The sequence below is a fragment of the Peromyscus leucopus genome, chromosome 9, assembly GCF_004664715.2.
Source record: "Peromyscus leucopus breed LL Stock chromosome 9, UCI_PerLeu_2.1, whole genome shotgun sequence".
Lineage (NCBI taxonomy): Eukaryota > Metazoa > Chordata > Mammalia > Rodentia > Cricetidae > Peromyscus > Peromyscus leucopus.
This window is the reverse complement of record NC_051070.1, coordinates 78,717,392-78,732,230: the sequence shown is the minus strand read 5'-3', so window position 1 is coordinate 78,732,230 and position 14,839 is coordinate 78,717,392. Positions and strand designations below refer to the sequence as shown.

Sequence of the window (14,839 nt, the reverse complement as noted above, 5' to 3'; positions counted from 1 at the left end):
AATTGACACAGTCACACTCATTAGGCTAACCCCAATCTCCTTAACAGGCAAATGCAGTAGGGCAAATTTCAAATCTCATCCTCATCAGCATGATAGGATAGGATTATTTGTTGCTGTTTTGGTTTGCATATGATCAAAATGTGGCAGTAAGCATTCCACACTGTCATTCAGAGGCCTAGGTTCTTTCCAGGTCCATCCTTTTGTAGGAGTTCAGGTAGCTTCTGTTCAGCCAAGGAAGAAAAAAAAATGGAGACTAGCCATCATAAGGGAATCTAGAACTCAGCTATACACTAGCACATAACTACACGGGAGACCAGAAAAGGTAGTTTATGTGACAGCCTAAGATGAGGAAATTGGTCTGGTAAGTGACAAGACAATCTCTGCCATATGGCTCAGTCACTCAACTAACCAACTCTGACCCAGCTAGATCAGCAGGCGTGACGGGAACAACCATAGACACTGCTCCCCAGCAGAGTGTATTCCAGGGCACAAAATCTTACTGGACTGTCCCCTATGCTACAGATCAGCATTCTTTCCTCCCCCTCTGCCATAACAGACATATGAGTCAACATTTTCCTTTTCTTCCTATTGTTGTCTTAACCCACGGGTTAATTTGCACTGGGCCATAATCCGAAGCGATTTCCCAATCACCACCACCCATGAGCTTCTGCAGCTGTGAAAGTGAAGTTTGAGACCTGGAGACCGAGATAAAGGAACAGGTTAGTTAAGCTGTATTTTCAAGTCCCCAACAAGAGGTGGAATTTTAGTGATGTTAGTTGCTGTTCATAATAATGTTTTTCCAAAGATTAAAAAAAAATGGTACAAATGGGGTTTATAAGACAAAGATCACAGTGCCCCGCTGTGTAGACCAACAACTCTCCTGCCGATTTAATTCACTCTGAGACACCATGCCAAGCCCTTTCTCTTAGAGCCACCCCCTCTTACCGTGTGTATGGACTTGGCTAGAGTGCACTGTTTAGTTGAACCATTGGATAATAGTATCCTATTTACAGATTATCTTTAATCCTGCTCATATGGCTCACATGGGGAGATATGTATCTGTTTGTGTTCAAGATCACAGAAATGGGTAATTTCTCCTCCCCTCCCCTCCCCGCTAGTGATAACCATTTATTCTTAAGATTGGGTGTTTACAACTTCTGATTGTTTAATCCCAAATCTCTCCTGATGAAACTAAAGCATGTAATTTTGAATAATTCATAAATTAGCATCAGCTAATATCACAGATACAGTAAGCAATCAGTTATTTGAATCTTCTTCTGGGGCTCCCTTCAGGTATATAAAATAATGTTGGGCCCTAGAGTTTTATTTTCATACAATTTGCATGTATTTCATCTGGATTCTGCCTTATAGTTGCACAGATATTTGCTTCTTAGAATGAGAGCCTCAAATTGTTTAAGACTCAGGAATAGGATCTTTAGGGGTATGGAAATTAGCAGACGGCATTGTGTAGTGCTCATTTATTCAGTAAACATTCATTGAGACTCTACTGTGTGTGCCTAGCTGGGCCACAGAAGACAAAGTAAAAGTAGCCACAGGGACATCAACCTAATATGCAAACAAATACACCATACAGTAAACGCTGTGGGCTTTTGACAAAGCCTGAGAATGGGTAACTTAGGTTTGGAACAAGACCAAAGAACTTCAAGAAGAATCTGAAGAGTCCTGAGTCATCCAAGGGATGATCAAAGACTTAGAGACCCAGCTGCAGACAGCTGAACCAAAGCCAGTAGTGTTGCCACGAGGCCAAGCTTCCGGTTGTTCAGCAAAGGACTTTTACCAGAAGGATCAAATCCTGTTTCTTGTCAGCCCAGTTTCTGCCCCTTCCCTTCTCCGGTGTTAATCTCAAAGTAAAGACCCTATACACCCTCTCCTAATCACCAGTTCAGTCTGCTCAGCAGGGAACCCAACCAACCGTGTCTGCCAACAGCTTCCTTAGAACTGGGACCAGACTGCCAGCAGCTCAGTAATCAGTGGGGCTCCACAGCCGTGACTGGGACAAGAATGAACGGTTCAGCCATTAACTGACTCTAGCGCCATTACCCAAACATCCCGATCCTTAGGGTTTAAGCTACCTCCAGATGGAAATTAAAATTATGTTTTCTTCAAGTACAGTGCCAAACACACAGAGAACACTATCTAGATTCACACAAGGACATAGAAGGTTAGGAAGGTTGGCCAAGACCTACTCATGTCTCAGAATCTCTGGAAAATTTAATTTCTCTATTTGAAAAATATATATATATATATATTTGATTCTTGCCAAACTAAAGGGTTGACTAGTTGTAGAGGGTTGGAATAGAAGAGACAAAGACGTTATTAAACTGCTAACAAACATTGCCAAACATGCCAAAATGACATTAGGGCCCACTGGAGCGCATGATACCAACCACAGAAAGAGAAGGGGTGGCGTGTTTCTGATTGGTGGAGCTGTAGTTTCCAGCTTCTGAGCAGGTAATGAAAATCTTAGGTTCCCTGCTTTCTCCCTCACTTCTCAATGACCTCTCCAAAGTAGAGGCTTAGAAAATCCAGATCGGATGCCCCTCTAGACTCGTGAAGTATTGGTTATGTGAACGGAAACAGCCTAACTTCTCTGAGTCTCATTTTCCTTATCTGGGAATGAATAATGGAGGCTTCTGTGGTGTAGTTGGTAAGACTAAAGCATTAACTAACATGACTTACAGGGCCTTACAGAGAGTGTACTTAACATGCTAGGGGCAGAGCAGATTAATTGGAAGAATCTAAAATAAATAAATAAACAAACAAACAAACTTGTGAAGCACAGAAAGTACCATCAGAATGTTTGATATACTTGGTTTGGATGTGGCAGCATCAGAAGTGTTTATATCTTTCTAGATATTTCCAATTAAAAAAAAAATCTGACTATTGTGTGTATGATGTTGGGAGTATACCATGGTGGGCATGTGTGTGGAGGTCAGAGGACAACTTTGTGGAGTCAGCTCTCTCCTTCCACCTTTGTGTGGGTTCCACAGATTGAACCTGTGTTATCATGCTTGCACAGCAAATGCCTTGATCTGTGAAGTCATCTTTCCAGGTGTCTCTAAAGCATGCTTATGCCCAGAAGTTTCTCTGGTCCTCCCGAGCCCAGCGGTCAGGACAAATCTCTCCCACCGGCATCTGGCAGCCTCTTGGTCCCAAGTAAACACACAGAGGCTGATATTAATTACAAACTGTATGGCCTGTGGGTCAGGCTTCTCGTTAGCTAGCTCTTACAACTTAACTCAACCCATTTCTATTAATCTATATGTTGCCAAGTGGCTGTGGTGTTATTGGTCTGCTGGCTTCTTCAGCAGTGGGTTGGCATCTCCCCTGATTCCACCCTTCTTCGTCTCCTCTTCAGTTCGAATGTACCGCCTAACCTTATCCTGCCCTGCCATAGGCCAGTGCAACTTTATTTATTATCCAATCAGAGCAACACATATTCACAGTGTACAGAAAGACATCCCACAGCACATGCTCAAGACAAATGATCCTTCATCCCCAAGGAAATTGAAATCTAGAGATGAGAGACTTCATCAGGAACAAAGATAAGACTCAGTCCTCACAGGAAACCTCCCAAGCCCTTCCAGGTCACCCACACTGTACCAGCCATGGACTGCTTGAGAAGTGCATTTAGATAGTCTCTAATGTGAGATATTTTCATTAAAAGTTTCTAAGGCAAACAGAAGCTTGGCCCTGCTTACGCGGAAAGCTGATATGAAAACTTAGAAGATTCTAAAGGCCACATGACATGTTTGCCTTCCCTTTCTAGTAAGGGCCTAAGAACCTACAGCCCCCTCCTATGCCTGGAGGGAAGAGGAGCTCAACAAAGTATCTGATGCATGAAGAAATGGTAGTTTTTCACAGCTCTACAGTGCAGTCAGTGGATAGGGTTTCCTAGGGACAGGGATTGATGACTCTGAAGTTGAACTGAGGCAGGGTGGACAGTAGCAATGCTTGCAGGAAAGGCTGCCGGAAACCCCATGGTGAAGGCCAGCTGAACTGACCAGGAGGAAATGTATGGTCTCCTTAACCGTACTGTTCAAACCTTCTGTCTTTGATGACGACATATGTAAACCACATCAGGAACCCACAGCTCATATTTGGAGGTTGTTTTTAAAAAACCATTCACATATTTAGGCTCTCTCCCTCTGCCCTGCGCCTTTGGGCCAGAGACAGCTATAGGTAAACAGAAGAAGAGGAAACATCACCAAGAACTAAAGTGTTCTTCAGGAGAATGCTCAAGCAATGCCCTCAATGGCAGGATTCTTAAACTGAGTCTACTAGGTCTCCTCCCCATACCACAGTGGGACCTGAGGATACAGTGACTCTCTGAACATGATATAAATTTGTGTCTGTCTAGAGAAGAGACCTCAGCCTTCATCTGATTCTCCCGTTGTTGGCCTCAGGGCCTCCTTCCCCTCCAGCTCTGTCATAGTCACGTGGGGCTCGTCTAAGTTCGTTATGATTTGCTAGGAGATAGGAGTGAGAGAGAAGGCACAAGACGTACAGCCAACCCCAGGCAGGGCCTGCGGAGAGTCAGTGCACTCCGAAAGGCCTAGAGCAGTGGTTCCCAACCTTCCTAATGCCGCAACCCTTGAATACAGTGCCTCATGTTGTGGTGACCCTCTTTGGGGGTCGTGACCCACGGGTTGAGAAATGCTGGCTTAGAGGTTGTCCAGCATAGACAAGGGCTGACCTCATACAAGGCCTTCATGGAGTCAGCGCACCCTGAAAGGCCTAGAGGTTTTCCAGCAGAGACAAGGCTCTCTCTCAAAGTTAGCGTTTACTGTCCTTACTCCGTGTCAAGCGCTTTATTGTTATTTTTTTTCTCAGCCTCACAGCAATCCCAGGAGGTCAAAGATGTCCCCTAGCCCACAGATAAGGACACTAAAACTCAGAGAGGCTGAAGTACTAAACCAGAATCCTAAAGGTCCTGTGTAATTTCCAAGCATGAACTCTTGCTGTCCAGTGGCCTGAACTGCAGGTCAGGCTTTCATTGGGAGGCAGCTTCTCTGCCCTCCCTTCGGGATTCCTGAAGCTGAGGGTCCTGGCCTCTCCCTGACCCTGTCCATCAGAATAGGCAGAGAACACTGCAAACGAAGCTCTTCATGCCAAGGCATACTCTGCTTGCTTACGTAATTTAGCCCAAATCATCCCTCTAAAATTCCACTCTGGACGCCAGTTTCTGTCCCAAGATATGGAGTGTTAAATAAAGAAACCCCAGTTAACACCCCCTCCTCTTGATGCAGGCAAGACACAGCCAGAAAGGAAGGAGGAGTCTCCAATAGTCACAGGACAGAAGAATGGCAATGCTCTAAAACAAGGGTCTGGTTTCAAACTCCAGGTTAAAACTCTCAGCTACCTATCAGCAACAAAACAAGCCAACAAAAATCAATGCTTTCCCCACAATAATATTGTGGCAACCACATGCACCAAGGACTCCCAAGGCACATTCTATATCTTGCTTCCATACTTCAAAGGCACCAAGAGCCAGGACAGACGCTACGGTTTGGGAAGCTGAGCAAGTCCTGGTTCACACAGACAGTAACAGCAGACCCAGGACTTGAACCCAGGCCTTATGGCAGCATCAGTGCTCTTAATCATATTCCTGTCACCCTGGCTACACAGTCATGGTGGTTTCTGCCGCCCATATTGATATCACTTCTTGGTTTTTCCATGTGTGGAAAAAAGCTGGTCCCGAAATTTAGTCAGCCTCTTGGGAGGAAGAGCCATGGAAGGGGACAGGTGAACTCAACAAGTACCTGATTCCTGGTTGGCTGCCACTCCCTGCCTGCCTCTGCCATGCTCACCGGCTCCCCTGCCTTTCCAAGTCGCCCTGTTTCCTCACCTCATCACCAATGCTCACATCGCAGAGATCTAAAAGAGAATTGGAACCAAGGCTCAGGGGTAGTGCCAAAAACTAATTTGAGAAAAGCAGACCATAGCCCTTTCTCAGACTCCGGGCTTGGTCATCTGCAGAGTTCATAGCCAACACCTGTAGCAGGAATCTTAAAAAGTTCTTATTAATAAAAACAAACCTGGAGCTGGGTATTGGGGTGAACGCTGGAAGATCAGAGAAGCAGAACAAGCCACAGCCACCTCACCTTGCTAATTCCTCAGCTGATCCTGTTTCCTCAGACTGGAAGCTTCTGAGTCCTTATCCAAATGGATCTCAGCTGAACTGTGCTGCTCAAAGCCCAAAAGCTTAACCAAGCCTAAAGCTTCTAGTTTCTGGTCTTCACGCCTTATATACCTTTCTGCTTCCTGCCATCACTCCCTGGGATTAAAGGCGTGTGTCACCATGCCTGGCTGTTTCTAATGTGGCCTTGAATTTACAGAGATCCAGATGGATCTCTGCCTCTAGAATGCTAGGATTAAAGGTGTGAGTACCACCATTTTCTAGCCTCTGTATCTAGTGGCTGTTCTGTTCTTTGACCCCAGATAAGTTTACTAGGGTGCACAATATTTTGGGGAACACAATACCACCACAACCACCAGCTCCGCTGCTTCCCTTCTCCCCACTGGCTCCCAGTCCGTTCCCTCTCTGTGTCTGCAGTTCTCTTGCCTCCTCTGAAGGACCGGCCTCGGGTGCTCACAGTCTGGGGACTCTCCCCTCTCCTTCCGACTCTGGGTACAAGGTCTGTTTCTCCTCCGGACCCTTGTGCATCAGGACAGAGCTCTTAGCAGAGCCGCTTGCAGCTGGGATACTCACAGCGGCAGCGTCCCGCCCTCCTCGAGGGGTGTGTCCCGGGAGCTTAGATAGGAGGACTGGCTGTGAACAACACCCATCCGCCCGCAGATCTTTCTCTGTTGTACGGTCTCTGTGCCCCAGCCGCGCCGGGAGCGGCCTGGGGCTCCTCCGCACCTGGCCCGGCCACAGCCTCCCCTCCAGCCGGACGCGGCAAGGGCCATGAACGCGTCCTACTATCGCTGCCACGCATCCTCCTGGGTGGAAAAGGGCTCCTCGGCGACGATGGGCGGAGTGCTCTTCAGCGCCGGGCTGCTGGGCAACCTGCTGGCGTTGGTGCTGCTGGCGCGCTCCGGCCTGGGGTCCTCCCGGCATCGGCCGCTGCGCCCGCCACCCACGGTCTTCTACGTGCTAGTGTGTGGCTTGACCGTGACCGACTTGCTAGGCAAGTGTCTGGTCAGCCCGGTGGTCCTGGCTGCCTACGCGCAAAATCAGAGCCTGCAGGAACTGCTGCCTGCCGCAGGCAATGGGCTATGTCAAGCCTTCGCCTTCATCATGTCTTTCTTTGGGCTAGCCTCGACGTTACAGCTGCTGGCTATGGCGCTGGAGTGCTGGCTGTCTCTGGGACACCCCTTCTTCTACCAACGGCACATCACCCTGCGCCGGGGAGTGCTGGTGGCGCCGGTCGTGGGAGCCTTCTGCTTGGCTTTCTGCGCGCTCCCCTTCGCCGGCTTTGGGAAGTTCGTGCAGTACTGCCCCGGCACCTGGTGCTTCATCCAGATGGTCCATGAGAAGCGCTCGCTGTCGGTTCTCGGCTTCTCTGTGCTCTACTCCAGCCTCATGGCGCTGCTGGTCCTCGCTACCGTGCTGTGCAACCTGGGCGCCATGCACAACCTCTACGCCATGCACCGGCGCCTCAGGCGCCACTCACGCAGCTGCCCCAGGGACCGCGCCCAGCCAGGCTCCGGTCACGGGCACGAGTCCCTACATCCCCTGGAGGAGCTGGACCACCTCGTGCTGCTGGCTCTCATGACGGTGCTCTTCACTATGTGTTCCTTGCCTTTAATTGTGAGTTGCTGGGCCCCAAAGTTCAGGAAACTGGGCGCCTCGGCGACCGGCCAGGTGGGAAAGTGGGGGTGGGATGGATGCTGCTCTGGCTCTGGGAGCTGCTTCGGGGCCACGGGGCGGGCGGGGCGGTTGATTCTGTGCTCAACATTCCAGGAGAGTGGGTTCCTTCCACAGGCCTAAGGTATGACACCATTTGTAGAGGAAGATGAGAGAATGTCAAAGGATTAGAGAGACAAATTGGGTGTTGTTCCCTGAACTCCGCGAAACCTTTTCCAATTAGCAGACACCCTGTCCTCTCTGCACCGGTCTGGTGATGTCTCTAGTCATCTGTGTGCCTTGCTGAAGACCTGAGTCCTCAGCTTTGTCATATTTTATTTTGTTAGATCCGCCCTCTAATTTAGACGTGTTGGAAACGGACTTGTCCGGGAGTTCTTCTCCGGATTTTGGCCTAGAAGGGGACAAAGGGAAGCAAAGGGGTTAGTTCATCCTGAGGGCCTCACAGAAGTGAGCGATAAACACAGATTTAGTTCTGAAAAACTCTAGGTGTGTGGCTGCTGCTGCACTGTGCCGGCAGAGGCGGAGAGGTTACAGGTGGCCTGTTGTTTCCTCATCTGTCTTGATGGGTTTTGTTTCTATCTTGGCCAATAGGATGGCAAAGAATCCCATTAACTTGGGTTCCAAATTACAAGGAGAAGACGGCAGAGGCTGACCGATGAACCTGCTGCTTTAGATGCCACATTTAAGCAGCCTAGATTGGCTCCCAAACCTAAACGAATACTTGTAATCAGTTTGATGGTAGACAACAAAAACATAGAGCTCCAATTAAGCTAAGCACTATTCAAACTGTTAAAAAAAAGAATTCAATTCTTCCTATTAGGTATGTGCTTTAAAAGTTGTACCTAGTTATTGTTATTGCATCTTTAATTTTATCAGTTTCACATGATAGCTCATGATCATTGGGGGATCTGAGTCCTCTTCTGGCTCCAGAGGCATTAGACACACATGTGTTACACAGACATATATGCAGACAAAATACCCGTAGACATAAAATAATAGGTTAGTGCTGTGGGGATATGTTTGCTTTCTGGTTTTATTAGTATCTACTGAACATTCATTATTTGGTACCTTGGCCAATAAAACCTGAAGCATTTATTCTCCCGTCCTTTACCAAAACAAAAAGCTCCAGACCAGTTGGAGTTCACCGATGCTGTGATGAAAGCAAACAGTAGCTAAATCCATGGAAATCTGAAGCAGCATTTGGATGCTTTCATGTGGATAGCCCAAAAAAGAGTGTAAAACAAAGAGTAAAAACAAACACAGCCTTTGGACACATCTCTAAGGAAATTCGTATCACCTTACGGAATTGTGAGAATTAAAGGAACTAATATATTTGAAAACAATTTGGCAAAACAACTTGTAAAGTTCTGGATAAGGATAACCCAGACAGCAGTCCTCTCAAGAGCCATTATTTCTTAGAAGGAAGTTAAAGATTTCTCAATGGCTGTTGGTCTGGGTCATTTCAGCACTCACTGGCTGTGGTAGGGACTTATTTACTGGCTGACCTCATCTGTTGAGGGATAACAACACTAGTTCTGTAGGATTGACAAGGGTTGAAAAATCACACACACACACACACACACACACACACACACACACACACACACACACGAGCTTTCATCTCTGTGTGATAGGAGCACAGGCATGTGCATTCCATGATACACACTTGGAGACCAGGGGGCAACCTCAGACATTGATCCTCACCTGACATTTTGATTAACACAGGGTCTCTTTGTTTGTTTGCTGGTGTGTGTGCCAGACTAACCAGCCAGCAGCCTCCTATCTTGCCATGTTTTCGTTGTTATGATAAACACCATGACCAAAAGCAACTTGGGGAGGAAAGGATTTATTTCAGCTTACAGTTCCATATCACAATCTATTGGAGGAAGTCAGGGCAGGAACTCCAAACAGGAACCTGGAGACAGGCACCAAAGCAGAAGCCTTGGAGGAATGCTGCTTACTGGCTTGCACTTCATGGCTTGCTCAATTGCTTTCTTATATCCTGCAGCAGTGGCGCACACTTTTAATCCCAGCACTCAGGAGGCAGAGCCAGGAGGATCTCTGCAAGTTTGAGGCCAGCCTGGTCTACAGAGTGAGATCTAGGACAGGCACAAAACTACACAGAGAAACCCTGTCTCAAATGCCCGCCCCCAAAAAAAGAAAAAAGAAATGCCCCCCAGGCTTGCCTACAGCCTGAGGCATTTTCAAAGTTGAGGTTTCCTCTTCTCAGATGACTCTAGCTTCTGTCAGGTTGACAAAAACCCAACCAGGACGCCATGGAATTACAGACATGCCTCCATATCAGCTTTATGGGCTCTAAAGATTCAAACTTTGATCCCCAAGCTTTCACAGCAGGAGTTTTGCCCACTGTGCCAATTCCCCAGCCAGCCCACGCTGAGCATTCTTGAGCGGGGAAAATCCAAAATACTTCACAATCTAAAATGTTTTGAGCATGAATGGCCACAGTTGATTTCAAGTGATAGGCTGGAAACCAGACAGCATGCCTGTGTCAGACCACAGGTGTGTAAGACATCCATCTCATGAAAATGTGTGGCTGTGGAGGGCTGTGCTCTACAACAGTGTCTTGTGGAATGTACATACTCCACATTCCAGGGAAAACAAAATCCTGTCTAGTCCCAAACAATTTGGAATAGGGGTGTGTGTGTGTGTGTGTGTGTGTGTGTGTGTGTGTGTGTGTGTGTACCACAGAACCCAGTACCTAGCCTCACTAATTACCATCAGTATTGCTTCTAACTGTGGCTCTCATGTATTATTACTTCCTGTGACTATAGCAAATTAATCAGGAAGTATGATCTCCCCAGGAGATGGTGTGCTAGTCTAAGGCAGCAGTTCTCAAAGTTTTTATGGTCTAGGGATATCTTAATCCTCTTAAAAATTACTAAGGACCCATACAACTTGTGTTTAAATGGAGAGTGTCTGAATCCGTATCAACCACATTGCACAGTAAACCTAAGACACTTATAAAACGTAGTTGTAGGATGTTGAGAAGATGGCTTAGTTGGTAAAGTGTTTGCCATGCAGATGTAAGGACCTGAGTTTGAAGCTCCAGCACCCACTCTTTCCAATGAATGCTCTTTTTATATTTTAAGATATTTTAATTTTTTAATTATGTGTATATGGGTAGTGGTGTGTGCACGTGATACCTGCAGAAACCAGAAGAGGGCATTGGAACTCTTGAAGCTAGAGTTACCGGAAGCTGTAGGCCACCCCACATGGGTGCTGGGACTGGACTCGGGGTCTCTGAAAAAGCAGTAAATACTCTGAACCACCAAGCCTTCTCTCCAGCCTCCAGGTGAATGCTCTTAATGTAAATGAAGCCAATTGAAAATTGCCAGTTGTAGGATAATTTACTTCTAATCACAACTGCGATGGCTTGAATATGCAGATAAATATACTAGAGCTTTATCTCAATGGCAGAATACTTGCCTAGGACTCGTGTGAAGTCCTGGGTTCAATCCCCAACATTGCAGAAAAAAAAAAGTAAAAGAAAAGATAACTTAGTAGAATTGACATGGGTAAGTACTGCATAGAAAGAAAATAGTTTGGTCTGGCAAGATGGTCCAGCAGGTAAAGGTGCTTGCTGCCAAGCCTGAGGACCTCAGTTCTATGCCCAGAACACAAGTGACAGAAGGAGACGAACCAATTCCCACAAGTTTCATCTGACTTGCACATGTGTGCTATGGTGCCACAACCCTAACCTGCAAAATAAACAAATTATATATATATACATATACATATATATATATGTATATATATATATATATTATTTTTCGAGACAGGGTTTCTCTGTGTAGCTTTGCGCCTTTCTTGGGACTCACTTGGTAGCCCAGGCTGACCTCAAACTCACAGAGATCCACCTGCCTCTGCCTCCCAAGTGCTGGGATTAAAGGCGTGCGCCACCACCGCCCAGCGTCAAATTATATATATTTTTTAATCTAAAAGGACAAAATGGTCCTTTTTTTATACAAGTTTTAATTATGCAAGTATCATTCCATTACCAAACATTCTTGCGTGGTTGGAATTACATTTCACCAAGCTCATCTCTGAGGAGAAAGCTAATAATATAAAACGTATCTGTGAAATGTTTGTTTGTGGTCCGAGTCATATCCATTCAGCATATATCTGGTACCTCCCTCATCTGATACACTCTGTAGCTCAGTGAGATACAAAATGAGGAAATCACCCCGGTACAGGCACAAGTCACAAGGGAAGGGTAGTAATTAAGGCTAACGGAGAGTGTGGCGGAGGAAATGGGCAACTCCTAGTTGAGGAAACAATATGCAAGCTACTTATCGAGTGTTGGTGATGTAGCAGCCCCTGTTCCCGGAGCTTTCTTCACAAAATTTCATTCTATCTTCACAAGAATCTGGGAAAGCAGGAACAATGACCTTTTCTGTAAAAACAAGAAAACTACATCCTCCCTGAAGCTATGCATCTGAAGAGAAGATTCCAACCCGACGCTTAGACCTTTAACCAGTGGCACAAAGAGACTCCCAAAAGGAGTAATATTTAAAGTTGGTTTGAAGGACAGTACTACTTGACTATTTAATCCATTTCCAGGCTTGTAAAAATGAAGATAATGGCTGTCTTTATTCACAAGACTTTTGTAAGGAGAAAATAAAAATTTCAAAAGGTAGAACAATGCCTGGGAATTGAAGGTTCTAAGCAGTCACTGGCCATTATGTTGCATTATGAAGCAAGAGTGAAGAGAGAATGTTCGTATATCAGTAACAGATGAGTCATTTAATGTAAGGCATCTTCCATATGCACTGGATTGAAATCAACAAGACCACTGAAATGTTATAAAGGAGCAAGTCAAAAGCTAAGGAGATTGATTCTAGGAATGTGCATCTCCTCTGAGAGATGTTCCTGGGTGGCCTTGAGTGCTCTTAGCCACACTTGCCCCTACTAATATTGGATTTGTGTAGTTTCTGTTCCATTAGGATCAATTTCTTTCATTATGGATTTAGAATCGCAGTAACCATGGGAAGTGTAATGCCAAAAGAAAAGGTACGCAGCCTCAGAATGGTGGTCAGGGGTTGTGCTGATCTAGAGGCAGCAATGTGACCTGAATGGCAGGGAGAATCACGATTTGAGGCACTTTGCAGAGCTCCAAGGAAACTACAGGGACCCAAGGAGGTCAAGCCATAGGAGGTAGCTGGACACAGGTAAGTAGGCATCTATCTTTGGGTACACCCTCCCCCAATCTTATATAGAGTCTATCTTACTAAAAGGAACAATTTACAGCTGGGTGGTAATGGTGCATGCTTTTAATCCCAGCACTTGGGAGGCAGAGGCAGGTGGGTCTCTGTGAGTTCGAGGCCAGACTGGTCTACAAAGAGAGTTCCAGGACAGTCAGGGCTACTCAGAGAAACACTGTCTCAAAAGAAGGAAAGGAAGGAAAGAAAATTACATGGACAATTTAAAAGAACAATTTCCACGAGGTGATCAGTTCTTTCATCCAGTCACCTTGTGTCTTTTTAATCATCAGAACTCCTGTCTTTTTACTTCTGTTCAAAGCTCTATTTATTAGTGTGTCCATGCATGTGACAATTACTTCTAAGTAAGCTAATTAGAGTGGGCAGAAAGTAGGCAGCTGAATAAAGTATGCACATAAGGATACTACTTAAAGAATCTGTGTGTGGAAGCCTGGTGATATCTTCATAATCTGGCAACATCCTGGAAACTTGAGATCAGAATCTGGAACAGCCTTCAAGGAGTTTGTCAGTCAGATCGGCCTCCCAGACATACCTCAGTTTCCCCCACTTTGCAGGCTCCTCATCCACACCCACCAGACACAGTGTGAGAAATCTGCGTTAAGATAAACAAAGTAAGGGGATTTGTTCCTTCCATCAGCCTTCTATGTCCTTATCCTTTTCTGTGTAATTTTTTTTCTTCCCAACAGTATCGTGCTTATTATGGAGCCTTTAAACTTGTCAACACAACTGAAGGAGACTCGGAAGATCTCCAGGCCTTGCGTTTTCTGTCTGTGATTTCAATCGTGGACCCCTGGATTTTCATCATTTTCAGGACTTCAGTATTCCGGATGTTATTTCACAAGATTTTCATAAGACCTCTGATCTACAGAAGCTGGCATAGCCACTCCTACCAATCTAAGACAGAATCCACATTGTGACGGCTTTGCATGCTCTGGTAAGCTGAAAATATACCACACAGACAAAACATGATTGGAAAAAAAATCCTACAATTCAAATCCTTACAAATGATCTCCCATGGGGAGCTGGAGAGATGACTCCACATTTACGCATGTGCTTCTCTTCCAGAGGACTTGGGTTTGTTTCCCAGCGCCCATCCAGGTGGCTCACAGCTGTCTGTAACTCCAGCTCTTGGGGAATCTGACACCCTCCTAGCCTCCATGGGCACCTGAATTCATTGCATTTAACCACACACAGAGACAGACACAGAGAGAGAGAGAGAGAGAGAGAGAGAGAGAGAGAGAGAGAGAGAAAGAGAGAGAGAATTAAAAATAATAAAAGTAAATTTAAAACTATCTCCCATAACTAAAATATCTATTTTCAAAACTTTCTGATTTAACAATATTTTGTCAGTCTGTATCCATAAACCGTTTTGGTCCAGTTTAAGATATTGTGCTAATAACAGCAACTAAAAATGTGTATGTTGTAAACAATGTTAAAAGTGTTATAGCAATGATATTAATTGTCCCAATATTTGCACCTGGTGTCCCTAAATTTTTAGTGCAGTCTTGAAACCTATGGATTTTTATTTAAATACGGTAGAAACATCACTATCTGTTTATAATTATGTGGTGGGTATTCATAAACAAACCTAACAATGGCTTACGTTATTTTTTTTTCCAGTAAAACTTAACTTATTTTGTATCATAATTGCTCTTGCTTTTTTGTTTGTTTGGTTGATTTTTTTTGTTTGTTTTTGGCAAATGGCCTAAGAATAATCTGAATTATAGATACTACTCAGAGAAGTGAGTCAGGAAACCAGTCCAGA

General features: G+C 45.4%; 1 protein-coding gene across 1 annotated transcript; it reads left to right on the top strand.

Annotated features, from left to right (window-relative positions):
- Positions 1 to 6,813: 6,813 nt before the first annotated feature.
- On the top strand, positions 6,814 to 14,159 carry Ptgdr (prostaglandin D2 receptor). Its single transcript, XM_028873623.2, has 2 exons — positions 6,814 to 7,777; positions 13,761 to 14,159. Exons 1-2 carry the CDS (start codon positions 6,932 to 6,934, stop codon positions 13,989 to 13,991), a joined length of 1,077 nt encoding a protein of 358 aa, XP_028729456.1. The 5' UTR covers positions 6,814 to 6,931; the 3' UTR covers positions 13,992 to 14,159.
- The last annotated feature ends 680 nt before the right edge of the window (positions 14,160 to 14,839 follow it).

Excerpts from the sequence above, each read along its gene's own strand:
- Ptgdr (XM_028873623.2), top strand. The coding sequence starts at position 6,932 with ATGAACGCGTCCTACTATCGCTGCCACGCATCCTCCTGGGTGGAAAAG. Across the intron at positions 7,778-13,760 it reads TGTGTTCCTTGCCTTTAATT|TATCGTGCTTATTATGGAGC; the intron begins GTGAGTTGCTGG and ends TCTTCCCAACAG.